The 18,020-nt window shown below is 55.3% G+C and overlaps 8 protein-coding genes across 8 annotated transcripts; 3 read left to right on the forward strand and 5 right to left on the reverse strand.

Annotated features, from left to right (window-relative positions):
* Window positions 1-86: 86 nt before the first annotated feature.
* L969DRAFT_53809 (uncharacterized protein) lies at window positions 87-846 on the reverse strand (the record flags this gene model as incomplete). Its single annotated transcript, XM_014710194.1, has 3 exons — window positions 87-215; window positions 275-523; window positions 583-846. 3 exons carry the CDS (start codon window positions 844-846, stop codon window positions 87-89), a joined length of 642 nt encoding a protein of 213 aa, XP_014565680.1.
* A 25-nt stretch (window positions 847-871) lies between these two features.
* Window positions 872-2,788, forward strand: L969DRAFT_90173 (uncharacterized protein). Its single transcript, XM_014710195.1, has 6 exons — window positions 872-1,255; window positions 1,308-1,814; window positions 1,870-2,084; window positions 2,135-2,294; window positions 2,341-2,630; window positions 2,695-2,788. The coding sequence occupies exons 1-5, from the start codon at window positions 1,006-1,008 to the stop codon at window positions 2,574-2,576; spliced, it is 1,368 nt and encodes a 455-aa protein (XP_014565681.1). The 5' UTR covers window positions 872-1,005; the 3' UTR covers window positions 2,577-2,630; window positions 2,695-2,788.
* Window positions 2,789-2,944: 156 nt separating this feature from the next.
* Window positions 2,945-5,987, reverse strand: L969DRAFT_53690 (uncharacterized protein; the record flags this gene model as incomplete). The annotated part of the gene is made up of 4 exons (XM_014710196.1): window positions 2,945-3,606; window positions 3,719-3,916; window positions 4,215-5,450; window positions 5,501-5,987. The coding sequence occupies 4 exons, from the start codon at window positions 5,985-5,987 to the stop codon at window positions 2,945-2,947; spliced, it is 2,583 nt and encodes an 860-aa protein (XP_014565682.1).
* Window positions 5,988-8,341: 2,354 nt separating this feature from the next.
* L969DRAFT_96684 (uncharacterized protein) lies at window positions 8,342-9,523 on the forward strand (the record flags this gene model as incomplete). Its single annotated transcript, XM_014710197.1, has 2 exons — window positions 8,342-8,960; window positions 9,006-9,523. 2 exons carry the CDS (start codon window positions 8,342-8,344, stop codon window positions 9,521-9,523), a joined length of 1,137 nt encoding a protein of 378 aa, XP_014565683.1.
* On the reverse strand, window positions 9,285-10,269 carry L969DRAFT_90178 (uncharacterized protein). The gene is made up of 2 exons (XM_014710198.1): window positions 10,015-10,269; window positions 9,285-9,963 (listed from the first exon to the last, which is right to left on the reverse strand). Exons 1-2 carry the CDS (start codon window positions 10,213-10,215, stop codon window positions 9,583-9,585), a joined length of 582 nt encoding a protein of 193 aa, XP_014565684.1. The 5' UTR covers window positions 10,216-10,269; the 3' UTR covers window positions 9,285-9,582.
* Window positions 10,270-10,739: 470 nt separating this feature from the next.
* Window positions 10,740-12,378, reverse strand: L969DRAFT_53685 (uncharacterized protein; the record flags this gene model as incomplete). Its single annotated transcript, XM_014710199.1, has 6 exons — window positions 10,740-10,945; window positions 10,995-11,085; window positions 11,137-11,327; window positions 11,378-11,802; window positions 11,864-12,006; window positions 12,046-12,378. 6 exons carry the CDS (start codon window positions 12,376-12,378, stop codon window positions 10,740-10,742), a joined length of 1,389 nt encoding a protein of 462 aa, XP_014565685.1.
* Window positions 12,379-12,473: 95 nt separating this feature from the next.
* L969DRAFT_53454 (uncharacterized protein) lies at window positions 12,474-15,255 on the forward strand (the record flags this gene model as incomplete). Its single annotated transcript, XM_014710200.1, has 5 exons — window positions 12,474-12,607; window positions 12,661-12,755; window positions 12,805-13,051; window positions 13,107-13,242; window positions 13,291-15,255. 5 exons carry the CDS (start codon window positions 12,474-12,476, stop codon window positions 15,253-15,255), a joined length of 2,577 nt encoding a protein of 858 aa, XP_014565686.1.
* Window positions 15,162-17,856, reverse strand: L969DRAFT_610488 (uncharacterized protein; the record flags this gene model as incomplete). Its single annotated transcript, XM_014710201.1, has 5 exons — window positions 15,162-15,463; window positions 15,516-16,925; window positions 17,046-17,651; window positions 17,705-17,816; window positions 17,842-17,856. 5 exons carry the CDS (start codon window positions 17,854-17,856, stop codon window positions 15,270-15,272), a joined length of 2,337 nt encoding a protein of 778 aa, XP_014565687.1. The 3' UTR covers window positions 15,162-15,269.
* Between the last annotated feature and the right edge of the window lie 164 nt (window positions 17,857-18,020).

Here is an 18,020-nt window from a genome sequence, read left to right on the forward strand (position 1 = left end):
TTGGCCAAGCTTGTCGCTTCGCACTTGTAATCTATGCAGCAACTTTCACTCGTCTGACGTTGCGCAATGGTCCAGTCGGTCTCAGGTCATGAGCCTTTGCCGTTTTTGCAGGGCAGAGGTATAGGCGAATCAGGATCTATCGGGCGCGAGAGGACTTTGCCAACCTTCCAGTACTTCTTGGAGCGCTCGAAGAAGCTATGCCATCCCTGTATAGTCTGAGAGCGGAGGTGCAACGGCATCAGCCAAGGCGGTCTCGCGTTCGGCCGTCACTGACCCGAAGCTCCTTCTCGCTCAGGCCGCGCGTATCATGAGTGAGGTCGGTTTCGAAGCAGCCGGTCGTGAAGGCTCTCGAGCCATCTCGTCCTGCAAAGTGATGGTAGCTCCCGCCAGGACCGTACATCCTTCTGCCAGCAGAGACATCGAAGACATCGCTCATGACGGCGAGGTAGATGGGTTTGCTCGGGTCTGTGCCATCGAACTGCCTCAGCTGGGCTTCGGTGAACGTCTGCTGTGGGGTCGTCCACTGCAACGCAACAGGCAGTCTGACCGTGCTCACAGAATCGAACGGAGACTTGTGCGTACTTTTCGGATGACATGCTTCGGATCCGAATACTGACCGTCATAGCCCCAGAGCCAGGTCTCGGTGATCATCCTGCTCAGTACGAGGCTGCAGAAGATGGCCATGACGAGCCAGGAGAAAGCAGTGACGACGAGGGCGCCGGTACGACCTGTCTCATCGTCTCGCTCATCCTGGTCGATGCTCCGCACAGCCAAAGGCTTGTTTGACGATGAGTGATGCCGGTCGGTTCCCTGATGCCGCCGTCTTGCAGTCGTGTCGGCTGACATGCCCCGTCTCTTATGGCTCGTCGACGTCGACTGCTCGTTCGGGCCTCGGGCCTCGGGGTTAGCCCGGTCTTAGATGATCTTATCTGATCAATCTGAGTCATCGCCCGCCCTCTATCGCCTCTTGATAGCGCCGTAGTGGCTTTCCTCAAGAGTGACAGCATGCGTCGATTCAGTAGCTGGATGTCGTCAGGTGCGCCCGTCCAGGAGAAGGACCGCGAACCGCCAAAGCTGTCTAAGCGAGCCTACGGATATGTCAAAGAGGGCGAGCGGATGAAGCAGATAGCCGAGCTGAGTGCGAATCAGTACAGTAAGGACAATCCCGACGGCGTTGTGATAGCCGGTATCGCTCAGAACAGCATCTTGCAAGAAGAGTTGGCGGACTACTTCAACGCGCACCTCGAGCTCAAAGGTATGCATCGACGCTGAACGAAACAACTGCACCTGACGCTGAGCCCCATCAGAGCAAGATTTCTCGTATGGCGATAGCATCTCGTCCTCCGATCGGCTCGCACATGCTCTCAATGCTCTCTTCAAGACCCGCTTCAACTCGCGCGTCGACCTCAAGCCGGACCAATTCGTCTTTGGTGGCGGTCTGACCGCCATCATCGATCAGCTCACCTCGCTCGTCTGCGATGTAGGCGAAGGCATCTTGATTGCAGAGCCGTACTACAATGGCTTCAACCATGACATCACCGGACGATCAGAGGGCATTCCTGTCGGTGTCAGTCTCAAGGACTTTGACGATCTTGCAAGCCCGGCGACACTTGACGCGTTCGAGGACAAGCTCACAGAGCTCAAAAGTCAGGACGGTCCCACCATTCGGGCAGTCATACTCTGCTCGCCACACAATCCTTGCGGCTTCACGTACCCACGGGAGACGATCATCCGATACTTGCAGTTCGTAGAGAAGCACGACTTGCACCTCTTTGTCGACGAGATATACGCTCTCACTACATTTGCGAATCCGAGTAAGGATCTTTCGCTCTTGTTTCAGGAAAAAAAGGTTCTCACCCTGTCGCGCAGACATGCCCAACGCGCCTCCCTTCCAATCGATTCTCTCTTTTGATATCGGAAAGGAAAGCGGCTGCGATCCGAGTCGGGTTCACTGCCTGTATGGTGCCAGCAAGGACTTCTCTGTAAACGGGCTGCGCATTGGCGTCTTCTCGTCTCCCTGGAACAAGCAATTCATGACGGCTTTCCAGGCAAACTCGATCTTCATGAAAATCTCAAGCGCAAGCGTACGTGTGCCGTCATGTTCGATAGCAGACCCTGGCTCACAGTGACACAGGACGCGCTGTGGTCCACTCTGCTCAACGATAGAGACTATCTCGACAAGTATATACACAAGAATTCGCGCGAGCTAGCCGCGACGTATGCCCACTCTGCTTGTTTTCTGCGAGCAAACGGGGTACCTTTCCGAGAGGCCAATTCGGCCATGTTCATATGGAGTCAGCAGTCTCTTCGTAACGCAACCAAAGCTGACGTGCGTCACAGTGGACTTGCGCAAGTTCTTGCGCACCAAAACTGACGCAGGGGTCGTGCTAAGCTCACAGCAAGCTCAAGAGGACGATCTCGCTGCCGAGCTCATCAAGGCAGGCATCTTCATCGCGCCTGGGCAGATCTACGCCGCTCCCGAGCCAGGCTTCTTCCGTCTGACGTTCACACTTCGCATGGACTATCTCGACGTGGCCTTGAGTCGCTTCAAGAAAGTGCTAGATGCGAGGAGGTAGATCTGCGTCTCGCATCGGTCACGCTTTTGCATCCTATGTAAGAACTTCTGATATGTATGTATAACCCTCGTATGCCTAGCTCTTCGCTTTCTGAATTCGTACACAATGATATTCGAAGGGGCTCTATGTGGATGGTGATGTCGGATCGAGCGGTGGTGGTGTCAGGGCTGCTATTCTGGTAATGATGTTGTGATGGCTGTGATGATGACAACGTATAGAGGATATACTGACATGGCAACGAAAGGATGTATGGCCGGCCGACGTGCCATATTTTCTGGACAGGTTCGCAATCATAGGTAGACGCGAGCCATCGCCGGCAGACCCAAAGATTGATCGCCGACCAAGCCGTCATGAAGGACAGGCGTCAGTCAGGCGCCAGAGGAGCCAGCGAGCTCGAGAGCTTCTCCATGCTGCGATGAGAAATCCGAAGCGGCAAGAAAATTGTCGGTCTGGCAGGGCGAATAGAATTGCTCGCCGTAGCTATCGAAGGCATTGGCCATGGCAGTATATTGACTGTGTTGTTTGACCTTGTCGAGGGGCATCTCAAGCTTGAAGGTTCGTCCATGACTGTTGTCATAGACTCTCTGCAGGAAGTCATCCTGCACGGGGTGGGAAGGCGGAGGCTCCCTTATCGCTGGTATCTCGATACGCTCCAGGTGAGCGAAAGCAGGGGGAAGCTTCGTCCAGCTGGCGCCCATGTGTGCTTCGTTTTGAGAGATGAGCGTGGAGCTTGACGATATGCTGGCGCTCCTATTCTCGAGAGCAGGTTCGCCCAAGATCGTGCTGTCGTCGTCGATTTCCGCTGCTTCTGCTTCGCCATCTGCATCTGTCATGTCATCATCGGAAAACGGAGTCTGCAGGTTGACAGATGACGGAGCGCGGCGAGAACGGTGAGATGCTGCGTTTGTATCCGCCATCAGTTCTTGATGGTGGGATGCCAGGATGGATTCTCGCTTGCCCACGTTGCTGCACAAGACCTTTCGTGTCTTGCAAGCTCCGCAAGGCATCAGTCGATCACACTGAGGCGACACTATCAGTCAATGCCTCTTCTGAAAGGTTGCAGACAGGACTCTTACTTTCAGCTTCTGCGGGCAGATGGGCTGGTCATGAGCCTCACCTCACTGATACTGATCAACGGAAACGCACCTTTGCTCGACAATGATCGCAGGAGAGGATCTCTCGCTGCTTCCTTGGCTTCTTGGCCACGGCCGACTTCGTCTTGACTGCCATCACGATGCTCGTCGGAGCCACGATGATCTGCGTCTTCCTCCAGCGCTGAGGATTGCGACTGGAACGATGTACCTTCGCGAGACTGTCAACGGTGGCAAGGGATAGAGGTCCTTGGAAATCATTAGATCTTTAGAGCGGCCCAGCGCCCGCGTGCATGACTGACATTTGATGCCACAGTCAGCACAGCTGGGCAAAGAGTATTTCCCATCATCACTTTTCCGATCGTGCCGGACGGCTGACAGCGGTACTTTCTATGTTTCTCGATCGTTCCTCACAGACAAGCCTAGATCTCTTCAAACTCAGCATCCGCGCGACGTCGGCCATGATGTAATTCGCGCCAACTGCGGGACTACGATGGGTAGCAGTACCGCGCGAAGCAGCGCGTGCAGGTCTGGGACCGCGACACACCCGCACGGTTTCTGGCTCGATCAAGCACAGCGCATGCCAGACATGTACCCCATGCAGGGTCGGAGCCGCCGTCTGCCGTCGGGATTCCGCTCGAAGCAATAGTATGAGCATAGTCGAAGAAGGAGCTTTGCTGTGCGAGTGTGTATGATAGCGTAAAGGTGGAATAATTAGTCGTCGTGCCAGCGCCAATAGGTCGATTGGGCAGGTATATCACCAGCGGATAAGTCTGACTAGCCGTAGTAGACTCGCATTTACAGCCGAAGAATGTCGGCCTAGAGCTGTAATTGCCAGCTTGGAAAGCGCCTGTCGAGCTTGGCACAGGTGGGAAGCTAAAATAGCCCTGCGACATGCTTGCGCGTTGGCTAGTTGCAATCAAGCTGGCACCGTCAGGATGGTTGTCAGACGTGTCGGCCGAAGCATCAAGAGCAAGAATGACATCTGTGTTGCGGGCCTTGACGAGGTGTGGCGCGAACGGGACATTCTCGAGATTGAGACCGCCATCCACGATGCTGATGACAGGCTGGTTGGACTCCTCGTACGTCGAGGGCATCTGACCTTCGAAAGGATTTGGGTATCTTGCCGTCAGAGCTTTTGTCGCTTGCAGTTCATCTGCAAGCGCGGCAAGACCCAGCTGAGCTGCAATACTGGTGATGTTATTGACCAGATCGACGAACAGACTAGCCGATGAGCCTTGCACGAAGCCGAGGTTTGAAAAGTGCATGGCACATTGACCAACGGGTTTGCCGTTATTAATCTCTGTTCCCAGATACGTCAGGTTCGTCGCTCTCGATAGGATAGGGTCGTAATTCGCGAATTCGGCAGGTCCGATCTCATATACCGGATCCGAAAGATCGACTTTCTCAGTGTCATATTGCAAGCTGTCAACAACAATGAGCGGGTAAGGCATCTGAAATTTCGTGTATGCCATAGTCGATTTGATGGTCGGTCCAAAGTCGAGCGCTGCTGCATGATTAGGCGCCGCGGCAGAGTAGAAGTTGGCAATCGTGGTGCCAGGATCGAAATGGTAAGCAATCGTCCGTCCGAAGACATCCGTCAGAGAGACCGGAAAGCCAGCAAGGCGCTTTGCCTCGACATCGTGCAATATGTTGGCATAATAGGCAGCATCTCCAGCAGGGTCCCCAGTCTCGAATAATCCTTTTTGCAGGATCCAGCCGTTCGGTGAGCTGTCGCCGCCGAAGACGAGGGATGACAAGGTCGGCAGGCCACGAGAAGCCACTGTACAACACGTCAATGCGGGGCGCAGGCTCGTGTTGCAATATACTCACATGAGCCAACAATCCATGAGCCTCCCGAGAGACCAGTGATGCGAGAAGCAAGCTGAAGAAGACCCGCTGTCTTCGTCCTGACAGCGCTCGAATTGCGTGCATCAAAGGCGGACAGAGCGCCCGCGCCGTATAAAGCTGCACGTTCGCCGCCGCCGGAAACGGCTATGCCAAAATTGGGGTACCCCTTTGTAAATTGCGCCTTCGTGTAGCCAGTGCCAGTGCTCGATATGTAGGTATTCCATAGAGTCGGCAAAGTTGCTTGTCGCGATGCGACATAGGCTGCTTCCTCGGCACTCACCGCTTGTGACCCCTTCAAGGGAGATCCGGTGTCTCGTACAAGCGGCGTGCTGGGACATGCACCCATCGTCGGCGCATAGCCAGACGACACAGCACCAGGCAGGGGAGCGATCGCCGCCGCATCGAGTGAATGCGCGAGCAGCAAGAGCGATAGACAGCGAAAGCCCAGGAATGAGGCAGAAGTGAGCATTCTGCCGATTTGCTCTCGCGTGTAGGTGAGATTATGTACGATCCGGATAAGCGAGAGCGAGCATCATGCACGTTCGTGCGTGTGTCTTTTGCTTCATGGAGTACGGGGCAGACGCCACCAAACGTAAAGCGGAACCGTGTACACTGCCGCAATATTGTTGAACTATCCGGTAGAAGCATGGGGCAAGCCTGCATTGAGACCGTGGTCTGAGGCATGAATTGAGCTCATGGATCGAGCGAGCTCTGGGCACGATTCAGCGGTTTAGCCCCTTCCACAAAAATGCCCCATCTCGCCTCGCGACGTGTTTTACGCGGACAAATCACAAATCAGGCTTCGCGCCGTCCGCACACCACATGAGCATGGGCGCAAAAGAATGTACGCCCAAAAGCGCAGAAGGACGTCAGCCCCGAGCCGGTCCAAAAATCACGGTCAGCAAGATTTGAACTTGCGCCTCCGAAGAGACTTGATTTCTAATCAAGCGCATTAGACCGCTCTGCCATGACCGTGCCTACCGCTGTGCCGTCAGGTATGGCTGAATGCGACCTTACATGTGTGAGTATATATTACTGCAACTGTCGTTGGATAAGCTTTTTGGGTTGCATAATCGCAGATCATAGTCGTGCGTGCAGCTTGCTCAAAACATAAGAAAGCTACCGTTCCCGCTAGCCGATACCCTTACATCACCCTTCCGAGGTCCAGCCAACATTGAAACCGCGTCCGCAATGTCAGGCGATATTGACGCAGGCTTCTTCGTGACGCGTGAGGATGTGCGAGGAAGACTGCCGCCCAGTGGACTCGGAGACTACTTCCCTTTGAGCGCCAACTCAAAGACGCCGAGCGATAGTCCTTTCCAGCTGGTCATCAAGATTGACACACAAAGGCAAGCGGGCTGCAACGCATACCTGTCAGGCCAAGTCATCGAAGGCAGGGTGGAAGTACAGCACAGAGCAGCAGGAGCGAGCGAGAAGCCCGTTACGCTGCCGTCTGCCCGCCTGAGTCTTTCTGCGTTTCATGAGGCCAGGGTCATGTATTGGGACTACGAGGGAACAGCGCAGAAGCGCACAGTCGGGCAAGTCAAGCTCGACACCGAACAAGGACACGAATGGCATCGTTTCCCCATCAGCGATGCCGAGCTGCAGTCGGGACCGATCACTCTGTCGCCCCTGCCACCTTACGAGTCTGACAAGAGCCANTCGGCTACCTTTCCCTTTCGATTNACGCTGCCCACTCNAGTCGCAGTGACCGAATNTAACAAGATACCCTACAATGAGCCAAGGGACAGACCCCAGCTAATTGCCCTTCGTCGAGCACCGCCGCCTACAATGCGAGGCCAGCGCGATTGNTCTCTCGAGTCTGTGATNCAAGTCGTGCTNACNCTCGACACCGGCTCGGTGGAGAAGCCGCGCGTCGATCCAGTCGGCTGGATCTCGTCCACCTCTAANGTCATGGTCGCCCGGACTGTCTTTCCCACTCTGCCGTGCGATGAGCACTGTGAGGCCGATCTGACGAGCCTGCCGACTTTTGCGCCTGACACCATCGGCGANCGCTTCGCTACACCCGCNGTGCAGGATGCCAAGNTCGCCACGCAAATCGATGGCTATCANGGGCCGACGACTGCTTTCATCTCGCATGCACCCCTCAAGTCAAAGCTTGGTCGCTCGACAGGTAGTCTGAGATCATATGTCAGTCTGCAAACAANCCATCTTGAATCGTGACTNACAGGATTCATCACAGACTCTTNTNCCTGCNCATCTCAAGATTGCTCGTTCGACTCGTTCCATCCGAGCCGCCATCGAGCTCTCGCTTGATAACGATGCAGGCGGCTTCCTGTCTGCCAAGTCGAAGCCCATCACGATCACGAAAGCCAAGATAAGACTCATTTCGCGTGTGTCCACCCGGGGTGGCATAGATCCAAGGCCAAAGACACGCACGGACGAGCAACGCTTGCTCGTCTGTCCACTCAGTCTGGTTGTCGAGCCTGGCAAGACAACAAGCTGCCAGCTAGATGTCGATCTGCAAGGTGAAGGCGGCAATCCGACCGCGAACTTGCCGCCATCGGCCAAGACGCCTTGCTGGGAAGTCGACTATGCGCTCAGCATAGCTCTCACTATTGCAGACTCGGACGTCATCTTGCAGGCTTTCAGGGGCCCTCTACAGCTCCTACCCGGTGTCTCGCTGCAGGAGGCGCGTGGTGACTTGCCAAGCTATCAAGCCTAGCACAGACCCTACCTCAACGCAATCCGTCTCTCGACACGATTCACGAGTCATCGCTATACCAACAGAACTTGTACCGCCATGTATCATACGACTTTTCCTAGCATTGCACGCTTTGTGATGGATGCTAGCTGCTAGCGATGGACAGCAGGAGCATCAGACGAGATCTTGCAGCAACCTTGGGGGAGTTCATCGGCACCTTTAGCTTTCTGCTCTTCGCTTTCGGNGGCCTNCAAGCTGCATCTCACGCTTCGACANCGTCAGCAGCGAGCCCAGCAGNATTGTGTTACGTCGCTCTGGCGTTTGGTGGATCACTCGCAGTCAATCTGTCAATATGGTACCGAATCTGTGGGCTGCCAGCGAACCCAGCAGTCTCGCTTGCACTGCTTCTCGTCGGTGCTACATCTCCAGTGAGATTCGCCTTGTTCAGCATAGCAGAGTATGCAGCCGGCATAGCAGCAGCAGCAGTCGTTGACAAACTCACGCCGGCTCCCTTCGAACCGATAGTNCAGCTATCCGGCATTTCNGCGGGAACAGCCGCCGCTATGGAAGGNCTGACGACAGCATTNCTCTGTCTGGCTGTACTNTTTGTAGCTGTAGAGAAGCATCGTCTGACACCATTTGCGCCNCTGGTTATCGGCTCATCGCTGTCGATNTGTCTACTCTTTGCGAGCGAATACGACTCGGCAGGCGTCAACCCNGCTCGCGCACTAGGNCCATCNGTGGTAGGTCGCAAGTTTGAGCGGAGATTCTTCGAGAGTGAGCCTCTGACGTCAAAGATGGGTCTCGGCTGAACGCAAACAGTCTGGATATTGGCGCCATATGTNGGAGCAATCTGCGCTGCCGTCATCTATCGTATCTTCAAAGTGCTCGGCATGGATGAGCTCAATCCAGGTCAGGACGACACCGGCAAGGCAGCTTGCGGACCAGTGGCACGCGATCCCTTGCTTNACAAAGCGTTGCCGCCATTGGACATGNACACGAAAGCATGGTCGAGTGACGCACTGCCAATGCACGACTTGACGGACAGCAATCGAGACGCAAGTATNGTCATTTCGTTGCCGGACGTCGCCGATGNAGCANCGAATCGCGGCATGAAGCGACTGCGTGCGACGTATGCCCTGCGGCAAAGCATGGCTCGAATACCAACGACATTCCTCTGGTCAGGCGCAGCTTCAGTCGATCAGCGAAATAAACGCGCACGCACAGTCGAGCCACACATGGATGAGACCATCGATGCGTCTTTCTTCCGCAGCGAAGACCGGATGCGGCCAAGTCAGTTCCGATCGCGACTCGCGTCTTCAGCCTACTCGATGACTTGATCGCTGCGAGACGACACGGTGCTGTTGCAGCGTGCAAGGATGGTACATACAGCATAATCTTATGGATTCGATATTGTGAAATCTTCTTCGGTCTCATTGCGTGAGCCAACAAAAGGCTGAGTCGAGTCTATCAGTGGCTTGTGCGTGGCGTCAACTTGATCATGGCCGTGCGAGTCTACATATTGATACGTCTGACCTGTCGGATTGACATGATGACCGCCTTCCTGATCTGTGACGATGACAGGCTCTGCCGTAGCGGGGGGTATGCTCGATAGCTGAGCGCTAGCCTGCTTAGCATTGTCGATAGCATTGATCTCCGAGGCTAGCTCGACCGCTTCGGCCTCTGTCAGATTGTTCAGCTCATCTCCTTCTTGCTCGTCGAGCCTGAGGAGCTGATCAAGTTCGCCGTGCTCATTCGCCTCTTGTATTTGCTCGACAGACTGCTTCGCCCATCAGCATACCACGACGACACTGTACCGTAGCATACGCACGCCGACATAGCGTCCGTTGACGGCGACAAGCGGCAACTCCGTCCTGCCTGCGCTCAAGCGTTTGTATGTCGCCTTTGCACTTTCATCATTGGCAATGTCGAGATAGACTGGATTAAGATGGGCGAGGATGCGTCTTACCGACTCTTGATTGGATCTGATGCTATGCTTCGACGTGATGCTGCTCTCATACACGACCAGCATCTTCGTCCTGGCTGTGGGAGCGGACAAGTCGAGAGAAGCAGTCCGACGAACGCGTGCGCGTGAGTGGCGAAACGGCTGATGATAGCACGTCAGGCCTTCATGTCAAGAATAAAAAGCAAAGGTAGAAAATGTCCATGCATTGGTGTGAAAATGTCCATCGAGCACAAGGCAGACAGACCTCGCTATCTAGACGAGACCGGCCGAGCCAGTTGCGCCGGTGCCGGCAGAGCTACCGAGACCGGACGAGACAGTCTGGCCGGCCTCACCACCCGCTNAGCCGGATGCAGACGCACCAGAGTCTGCGCCGTTGCTCGAGTTGAGCTTGCCGCTGTCGGTCGAAGACTGGCCAGCCTTGCCGGAGACGGAGCTGCCTTGGCCAGAAGAGCCAAACTCGCCAAATGAGCCATCTTGCGCTGCAAGTAGCTGCTACGCACGCCCGCCGATGATAAGGCTTGGTGCTCAGAGAACTCAGATCCGACGCGGTTCTTGAGATCCGAGGAGAAGTGGGTGTAAAGCGGATGCGTTCAGTATCTTGGCAGGCGTGGGTCGACCGATGCCAATGCGATCCATCCCCCAGCAACGTCTGTGATATTCGCATCCGGTCGAGCTGTTCTTAGTGCCTGTGCAGCAATGACCGAATCATTGCCTCGCCGACAGAGCACGATCAATGGCGCTACCAGCGACGATGCCTGGCGACTGGGATCTTTGAGCAATTGCGACAGCGGAATGTCTGCGCTGCATTGTTAGAAGTGGCCGCCTCTACATCGAGAAAGACATACTCTGTGCGCCGGGAAGCGAGACCATCTCGTACTCTGTCGCGGATCGCACATCGAGGACATTGGCGCCGTCTGCAATGCGCGAGAGCGCGACCTTTGCAGCGGGTCAACAATCATCATCGTAAAGCGCGCGCGGTGAACATACTTTGGCGCTCAGACGATTGAGCGAGTCTGTATTGGACGCATCGCAGGTCATGCCGGCTGAAAAGTCAGGCCAGCCACGCTGTTGTCGTGAAAGGGCAGCGCTCAGGCTCTCGGGTCGTCTCCGTCTGATTTTGAGCGTGCGCATTGGCGTTTCGCTGAACGGCGCATAGAGTCGTAAGAAGGGCTGGCAGGCTGTACAGCGACTCAGCCAGAGCAGCGAAACGAGAGAGCGAGTGACGCACGCAGATTGCCAACGATGAGTCGTATGGCTTCCGATGCCATCATGACGCCTATGACGCCAGTGATAGGTCCCAGCACGCCTTCGTCCTCACATCGATCGCCTGTGTCTAGCTTTCCGTCAAGAGGCGGTGGAAAGACGCAAGCATACGACGGTCCCCGCTCGACATCAGGGTCACATGTCAAGATAGTACCGGTCTGAAGAGGCATATTCCATACTGCAAGTTGACCTTCACACCTGATAGCTGCTCCGCTGACGAGCGGCTTCTTGTATAGCATACAAGCATCGTCGAGCAGGTACCTCGTGGGTGCATTGTCTGAGCAGTCGAGTACGAGATCATACGAGGCAAAGTCGATTGGCGCGTTGGGCGCAAGCAGACTGGGCGAGAAGTGCATTGCTACGCCACGACAATCGACATCGGAGTTGATCCTGGCGCGTTGCAGTGATCATCAACTCCGTACTGATGCATGCGAGGGGTCATCCGGATTACCTTCCGATGGCTTCGATAGCGCTTTCAACCTTTGTCTGACACGTTGACGCGCCGAATTCGGTGTGGACGACCTGTCTATGCAGGTTTGACAGCGAGACAGCGTCACCGTCGAGTAGAGTGATGTGTCCTACGGTCAGCGTGAGCTCTCACGCGTGCGGGATGAGGTGAGCAGACATGCCGACGCCTGCAGCTGCTAGGTACAGGAGCGCTGGACAGCCAAGGCCTCCTGCGCCGACGACGAGCAATCTGGCTCGCTTGAGGTTGAGTTGTCCGGGCAGCCTGATCTCTGGCAAGATCATCTGGCGACCATAGCGCTCATATTGTTGATGATCCAGGACAAGCTCGAGCTGGGGCAGTCGCTGAGGAGGATGGGCAGCACGATCCAATGGAGATGATGCAATCTGAGCTTCGAGTGCTTTTAGCCGGGCATTTGACTGCTCCAGAGCTGTTCCAAGAGAGGCCTGTCGTTTCTGTTCAGCTCTGAGCAGCCTGAAGAGTGTAGCCTCGTCTGCCATTGACGGCAACCTGCAGCCAGCAGTCGCGAAATCCGGGCCAAGTCAAAAATTTGGATTCACCTTGCGCTCGATTGGTGGACTGCACAGCTGGAGGGATGGTCCAGTCAGGCTTCGTCTTCTCGAACCTGATCGGGACCGTCTACCGTCAAGGCAATCTCTGCTTCACCCAAGATGGCAACTCGGTCATCAGTCCCGTCGGCAACAGAGTCACCGTACTCGATCTTGTCAAGTGAGTCGACTTTGTTCGGCCAGACTTGGGCTTGCTGATGGGGACGGGCCCAGTGATCGTTCGAGGACGCTGCGGTTCGAGAACAGCAAGAATATCGCATGCATCGCGCTCTCGCCAGATGGCAATGTCCTGCTCAGTATCGACATGGGTGAGACTCATTGGCTCTCTGCAGCTGCTGTTGCTCAGTCTGAGGACAGATGGCTACTGCCTCATGGTCAACTTCAAGCGCGGCGTCGTCCTGCATCGCTTCAACTTCAAGCAGCCCGTCAGAGACGTCGCTTTCTCGCCAGACGGACGATTCATCCTCGTCACACATGGTCATCAGACCCAAGTCTGGCGGACGCCCTCCCATCTCGCTCGCGAATTTGCGCCCTTTGTGCTCCATCGCACCTACACAGGTCACTACGATGATGTGCTTTCGGTGCAATGGAGTCCGGATTCCAAGTCCGTCGCGCCGCTTTGGTAGAACATTTGACTGACCGACCGACCGAACGGCCAGATGCTTCCTCACGACGTCCAAAGACATGACAGCCAAGCTCTATACGATAGATCCGATCGAAGGCTATCGGCCAAAGACCTTTGCAGGCCATCGCGATCACGTCTTGCATGCCTACTTTTCTCAAGACGGCAACACCGTGAGCGAACATGGAGCTTACAATGTCTGACCGCTGAAGCGAACGCAGATATATACCATTGCCAGGGACGGCGTCGTGTTTACCTGGCGTGCAAAGGAGCAAGACGAGGACGATAGCGAGAGCGAAGATGAACGCATGCGCGGACTCGAAGCGATTCCATCTACACGTTGGGGTTTGTCCGACCGCCACTACTTCCACCAAGCCGGTTCGCGAATCACGTCCCTTACATTCCACTCGCCCTCTTCGATGCTCATTGTCGGCTTCGCGAGCGGTGTCTTCGGCCTCTGGCTCATGCCTGCCTTTGAGAACATCCATACTCTGTCAATATCGCAGGAGAAGATCACTTCTGTCGTCGTCAACCCATCGGGCGAATGGCTTGCTTTCGGCGCCTCGAAGCTCGGTCAGCTACTCGTCTGGGAGTGGCAATCTGAGAGCTATGTCCTCAAGCAGCAAGGGCATTTCTACGACATGAATTGCTTGACCTTTTCAAGCGATGGACAGAACATCGTCACCGGTGGCGAGGATGGCAAGGTCAAAGTATGGAACGCTTCGACCGGCTTCTGCTTCGTCACCTTCAGCGAACATTCGTCTGCAGTCTCCGCCGTCGAATTCTCGAAACAAGGTCAAGTCCTTTTCTCGGCTTCGCTCGATGGCACGGTGCGTGCCTTCGACCTCGTCCGCTATCGCAATTTCCGAACGTTTACCTCCCCCTCGCCAGTCCAGTTCAGCTGTCTCGCCATTGACCCTAGCGGCGACATAGTCTGCGCTGCCGGCTCAGGCGATGACTTTGAGATCTGCGTCTGGTCCACGCAGACGGGCAAGATTTTGGACATTCTCACCGGTCATGAGGGTCCAATCTGTGGACTGGCATTCTCGCCCACTGGCGATCGCTTAGCATCGTGCTCATGGGATGGCACTGCACGGCTATGGGATCTTTACGGAAGGAGCAGCGCCGTCGAGCCTTTTGAGCTAGGCTCGGATGGTCTCGCGATCGCGTTCCGACCAGACGGCAAAGAGATCTGTGTATCGACGCTAGACGGCCAGATCGTCGTATGGGATGTCGTCAATGGCAGACAGACTTCTGTTATCGATGGCCGAAGGGATATAGCGGGCGGTCGCAGATTGGATCAACAGCGAACTGCAGCCAACAGCACTTCCGGCAAGTGCTTCACCTCGCTTGCATATACAGCAGACGGTGCGAACGTCATAGCGGGAGGCAACAGCAAGCATGTCTGCCTTTACGACCTCAGAGAGTCTGTGCTGCTCAAGCGCTGGGAGATCAGCCGGAATCTGAGCCTTGACGGCACGCAAGAGCTACTCGACTCTCGCAAGCTAACCGAGGCGGGGCATATTGATACCATCGATGAGCGTGGCGATCTCTCGGATCTAGAAGATAGGCTCGACAAGACTCTGCCAGGCGCTCGAGGTGGTGATGCCTCTCGACGGAAGTATAAGCCGGAGGCGCGCACCAAGTGTGTTCGTTTCTCGCCAACAGGTCGGAGCTGGGGCGCAGCAAGTACAGAAGGTCTTCTTGTCTATTCGCTGGATGATCAGCAAGCCACTTTCGACCCCTTTGATCTCGAAATTGACATCACGCCAGAGACGATCGCAGAAACCCTAGCAGCGCGCGAGTACCTGAAAGCGACCATCATGGCCTTCAGATTAAACGAACACGCGGTCATCAAGTCGGTCTATGATCAGATACCACCCGACGATGTCAAAATTATCGCTCGCACACTACCTGCGGTGTACACTGAAGCGCTCCTCAGATTCCTTGCAACTGAGTTAGAGCAAGCGCCTCGTCTCGAGTATAACTTGCGCTGGGCAGAAGCTGTTCTGTCGGCACGCGGCTCATACTTGCGCACTAGAAGTGGCGAGTCCGCTGCAACTCTGCGCGCCCTGCAAAAGAGTTTGTCTGCATGTCAAACGTCGATCGCTCAGCTTTGCGATGCCAACACGTTTGATCTAGAGTACATCATTGATCAGGTTGCAAGACAATCTGTTGTTGTATGAGCCTAGTGATTGTACTAAACGATCTTGCAAAGTCGCAGTGGCATTCTGGTCTCATCCTCGCCCTTGACGTAGGGCTTTGCGACTGCGATGGTCCGTTTGATCATGTCGTGACCGGCATCGTCAAAGCGGAAGGAGTGCAAGAGAATGGCCAGCAATGCTTTGTACTCGAGTAGCGCCATCTTATAGCCGATGCAGCTTCGAGGACCGGCTGTATCACTGCTGCTCAGCTCAATGCCTCCAGATCGACGCAGTCAACGTACCGAGGAAAGTGAGCATGTTACCATAAAGCAGTGACATGCCCTTTGTTGCGCTGTGATCACCCGCCTTGCCGTCTGTCCATCGATCTGGCCTGAATTCTGCAGCGTCGTCACCCCATACCTCGGGGTCAACATTGAAAGCGCTGATACTGACAAGGATCTCCTGGCCGCGCTTGACACTGATAGCCTCGATGGCTTTACCATCGCGATCTACGTTGCCTTTGGCAAGCGGTATGACGTCGTCCTTGCTTGCGACGCGCTGCGTGCTCGGCAGAGGCGGCAGCAAGCGCATGGTCTCCTTTGTGACCGCGTCCAGTAGCGGTAGCTCGTCAAGCGCTTGCGAATCGAGCTCGTCTTCCGACATGAGCTGAGCGACCTCATCTCGCAAACGACCTTGCAGAGCTTGGTCATTTGCGAGCAGATGTAGCGTCCAGGTGAGCGACGTTGCACCAGTTTCGTGTCCGGCAAGAGCAAAAGACCCGATCTGACCTAGAACTTCATATTGAGACATGCGCAAACCCTTGTTGCTATCGTCTGCGTTTGCTTTGATCAACTGAGACATGAGGTCCTTGTCCTCAACGTCGGATCGGCTGTTCGCGCAAGCCCGCTCATAGATCTTTGCAAATTGTCTGTTGGTGTTATCAAGCGCCTGTCTGAGCTTCGACATTGCTTGCGTCGGCGCGTGCAAGAGCCAAGGCATGTAACGTAGCAGGACGAGTCTGACGATCAGAGATGACTCTTTGGCACCCTCGCTGCCGCCACCGGTAACAATGGTCTTGAAGGACTTGCCGAGGTCATCGAGATCGCCCGTCAAGCTAGAAAAATCCCAACCGAACCCAGCTGCACCAATGATATCGAGAGTGGCATTGTTGAGACCGACGGAAACATCGATGACGTCCGATTCTTGGCACTCTAGCTGCGTCTTCCAGACTTTTGCGAGAAGCGCGGCTTTAGCGGCAAAGATGGGGAACAGCGCTCTGATCTGGCTGGGGGCAAAGCTTGGGTTGACAATCTTTCGTTGACGCTTGTGAGCATCGCCTTCGGCCAGGAGTACGCCTCCACCGGACAGGAATTTGCCGATAAATCGCCCTTTGCCGAGCGTCTTGGGATAGTCGTACGGACGAGCGATGAGCAAATGAGCAATGGCTTTGTGATCTGCCAGGAATATACGCTCTTCGGCCAGTGTTGCCGAGATGCGGAAGACCTTGCCAAAGCGTTGAACCCAATCACGGTGTACCTGTGCGACGTCTGCGTTGATGAGGTCCTTGAGGTTGCCTAGCAGGAGGCTGCTAGATGCAGGTCCGCGAAATCGACGAAAGGGTGATAGGACATGCGGCTTGATGTAGTAGCGCGAGACGATCGTATATACGAGCACTGCGCAGAATGCTACGAGTAGATTCGACAGCATGACGGCTGCAGCGGAACGAAATGGTACGGTGTGGTAGGGTAGCGCATTGTGCCAACCAGATCTGGGAGTCTGGCGCACGGGCCTGCAGGATGCCGAGATCTACGCTTGTTTCCTTGTTGATCGACGCGTTGACTTTGTCGACTCCTCCGCTTTCTTGGCAGCCTTTGCCGCTCTTGCCGGCTCTGCCTCTTGTGCAGGCTGCGCTTTACGTTTCGATTTGGAAAGCGCCGATGCTTTCGCGGGAGCTTCCTCGGTCTCTTCGCGGTCCTGCTTACTCGTTTTGACTCTTGTCCTGGGTGGCGGAGCGAGCTCTGTGACTGCTGCAGTTTTGCTGAGTGCGAGTATAGCATCGTACGCGGTCTGGTCGACTCGCTGGACTGACAGTCGACCGCGGCTGAGAAGATCCATGGCCTTGATGGCAGACAGTTGTTCAGTCGTGATGATATCTTTCAGAGCATCCGGTACGTCGTCCATTGCTGCAAGCGCCTGGAGCGCTTTGAGAGAGACAAAATTGTCGAACTTGGACACAAAGACAACGTCGACCATGTACCACGACGGCTTGTCCTCCTTGCTCTTCTCGTCATAGTAGGGATGCGATGAGTCAAAGGCAGTGAAGTCGGGGTAGGCGAGCCTGGCAACCTTGGCCAGGCCTGCGACACCTGGCCGCTTCGTATTTGAATGGTAGAACAAGACAGAGTCATCAAGCTGCATGCTCTTCATGATATTCTTTGCTGTCGGCGGTGCATCATCAGACCAAAAGGTAGGTCTAGCAGTCCCGTATCACCTTGATGGTTGCGTACGCCGTCCCAGGGCGAGCCGACGTCCCTGAGTGCCTCGAGATCGTCAATCGAGAATTTGACATCCTTACCCTTCTCGATACGGCTTTCGGGCTCTGCCTGTCGGTAGCAGCCAGTGAGCGACGAGCAGCGAAGTCATCAGAGCGCATGCCTTCATGAGGAATGGCATCCCTTCTTGTCCGTCCTCTTGACTTGATGACGTTTCTAGCGTTCGCCGACGCGTCGCGACCAGCGATCAGAGGCCGCCACATGATCGTTGCGTTGGCGCCGAGCACTCGCGGTTTTTCCAATACTCATTGATCT

The sequence above is a fragment of the Mixia osmundae genome (genome assembly GCF_000708205.1).
Source record: "Mixia osmundae IAM 14324 unplaced genomic scaffold scaffold_11, whole genome shotgun sequence".
Taxonomy (NCBI): Eukaryota; Fungi; Basidiomycota; class Mixiomycetes; order Mixiales; family Mixiaceae; genus Mixia; species Mixia osmundae.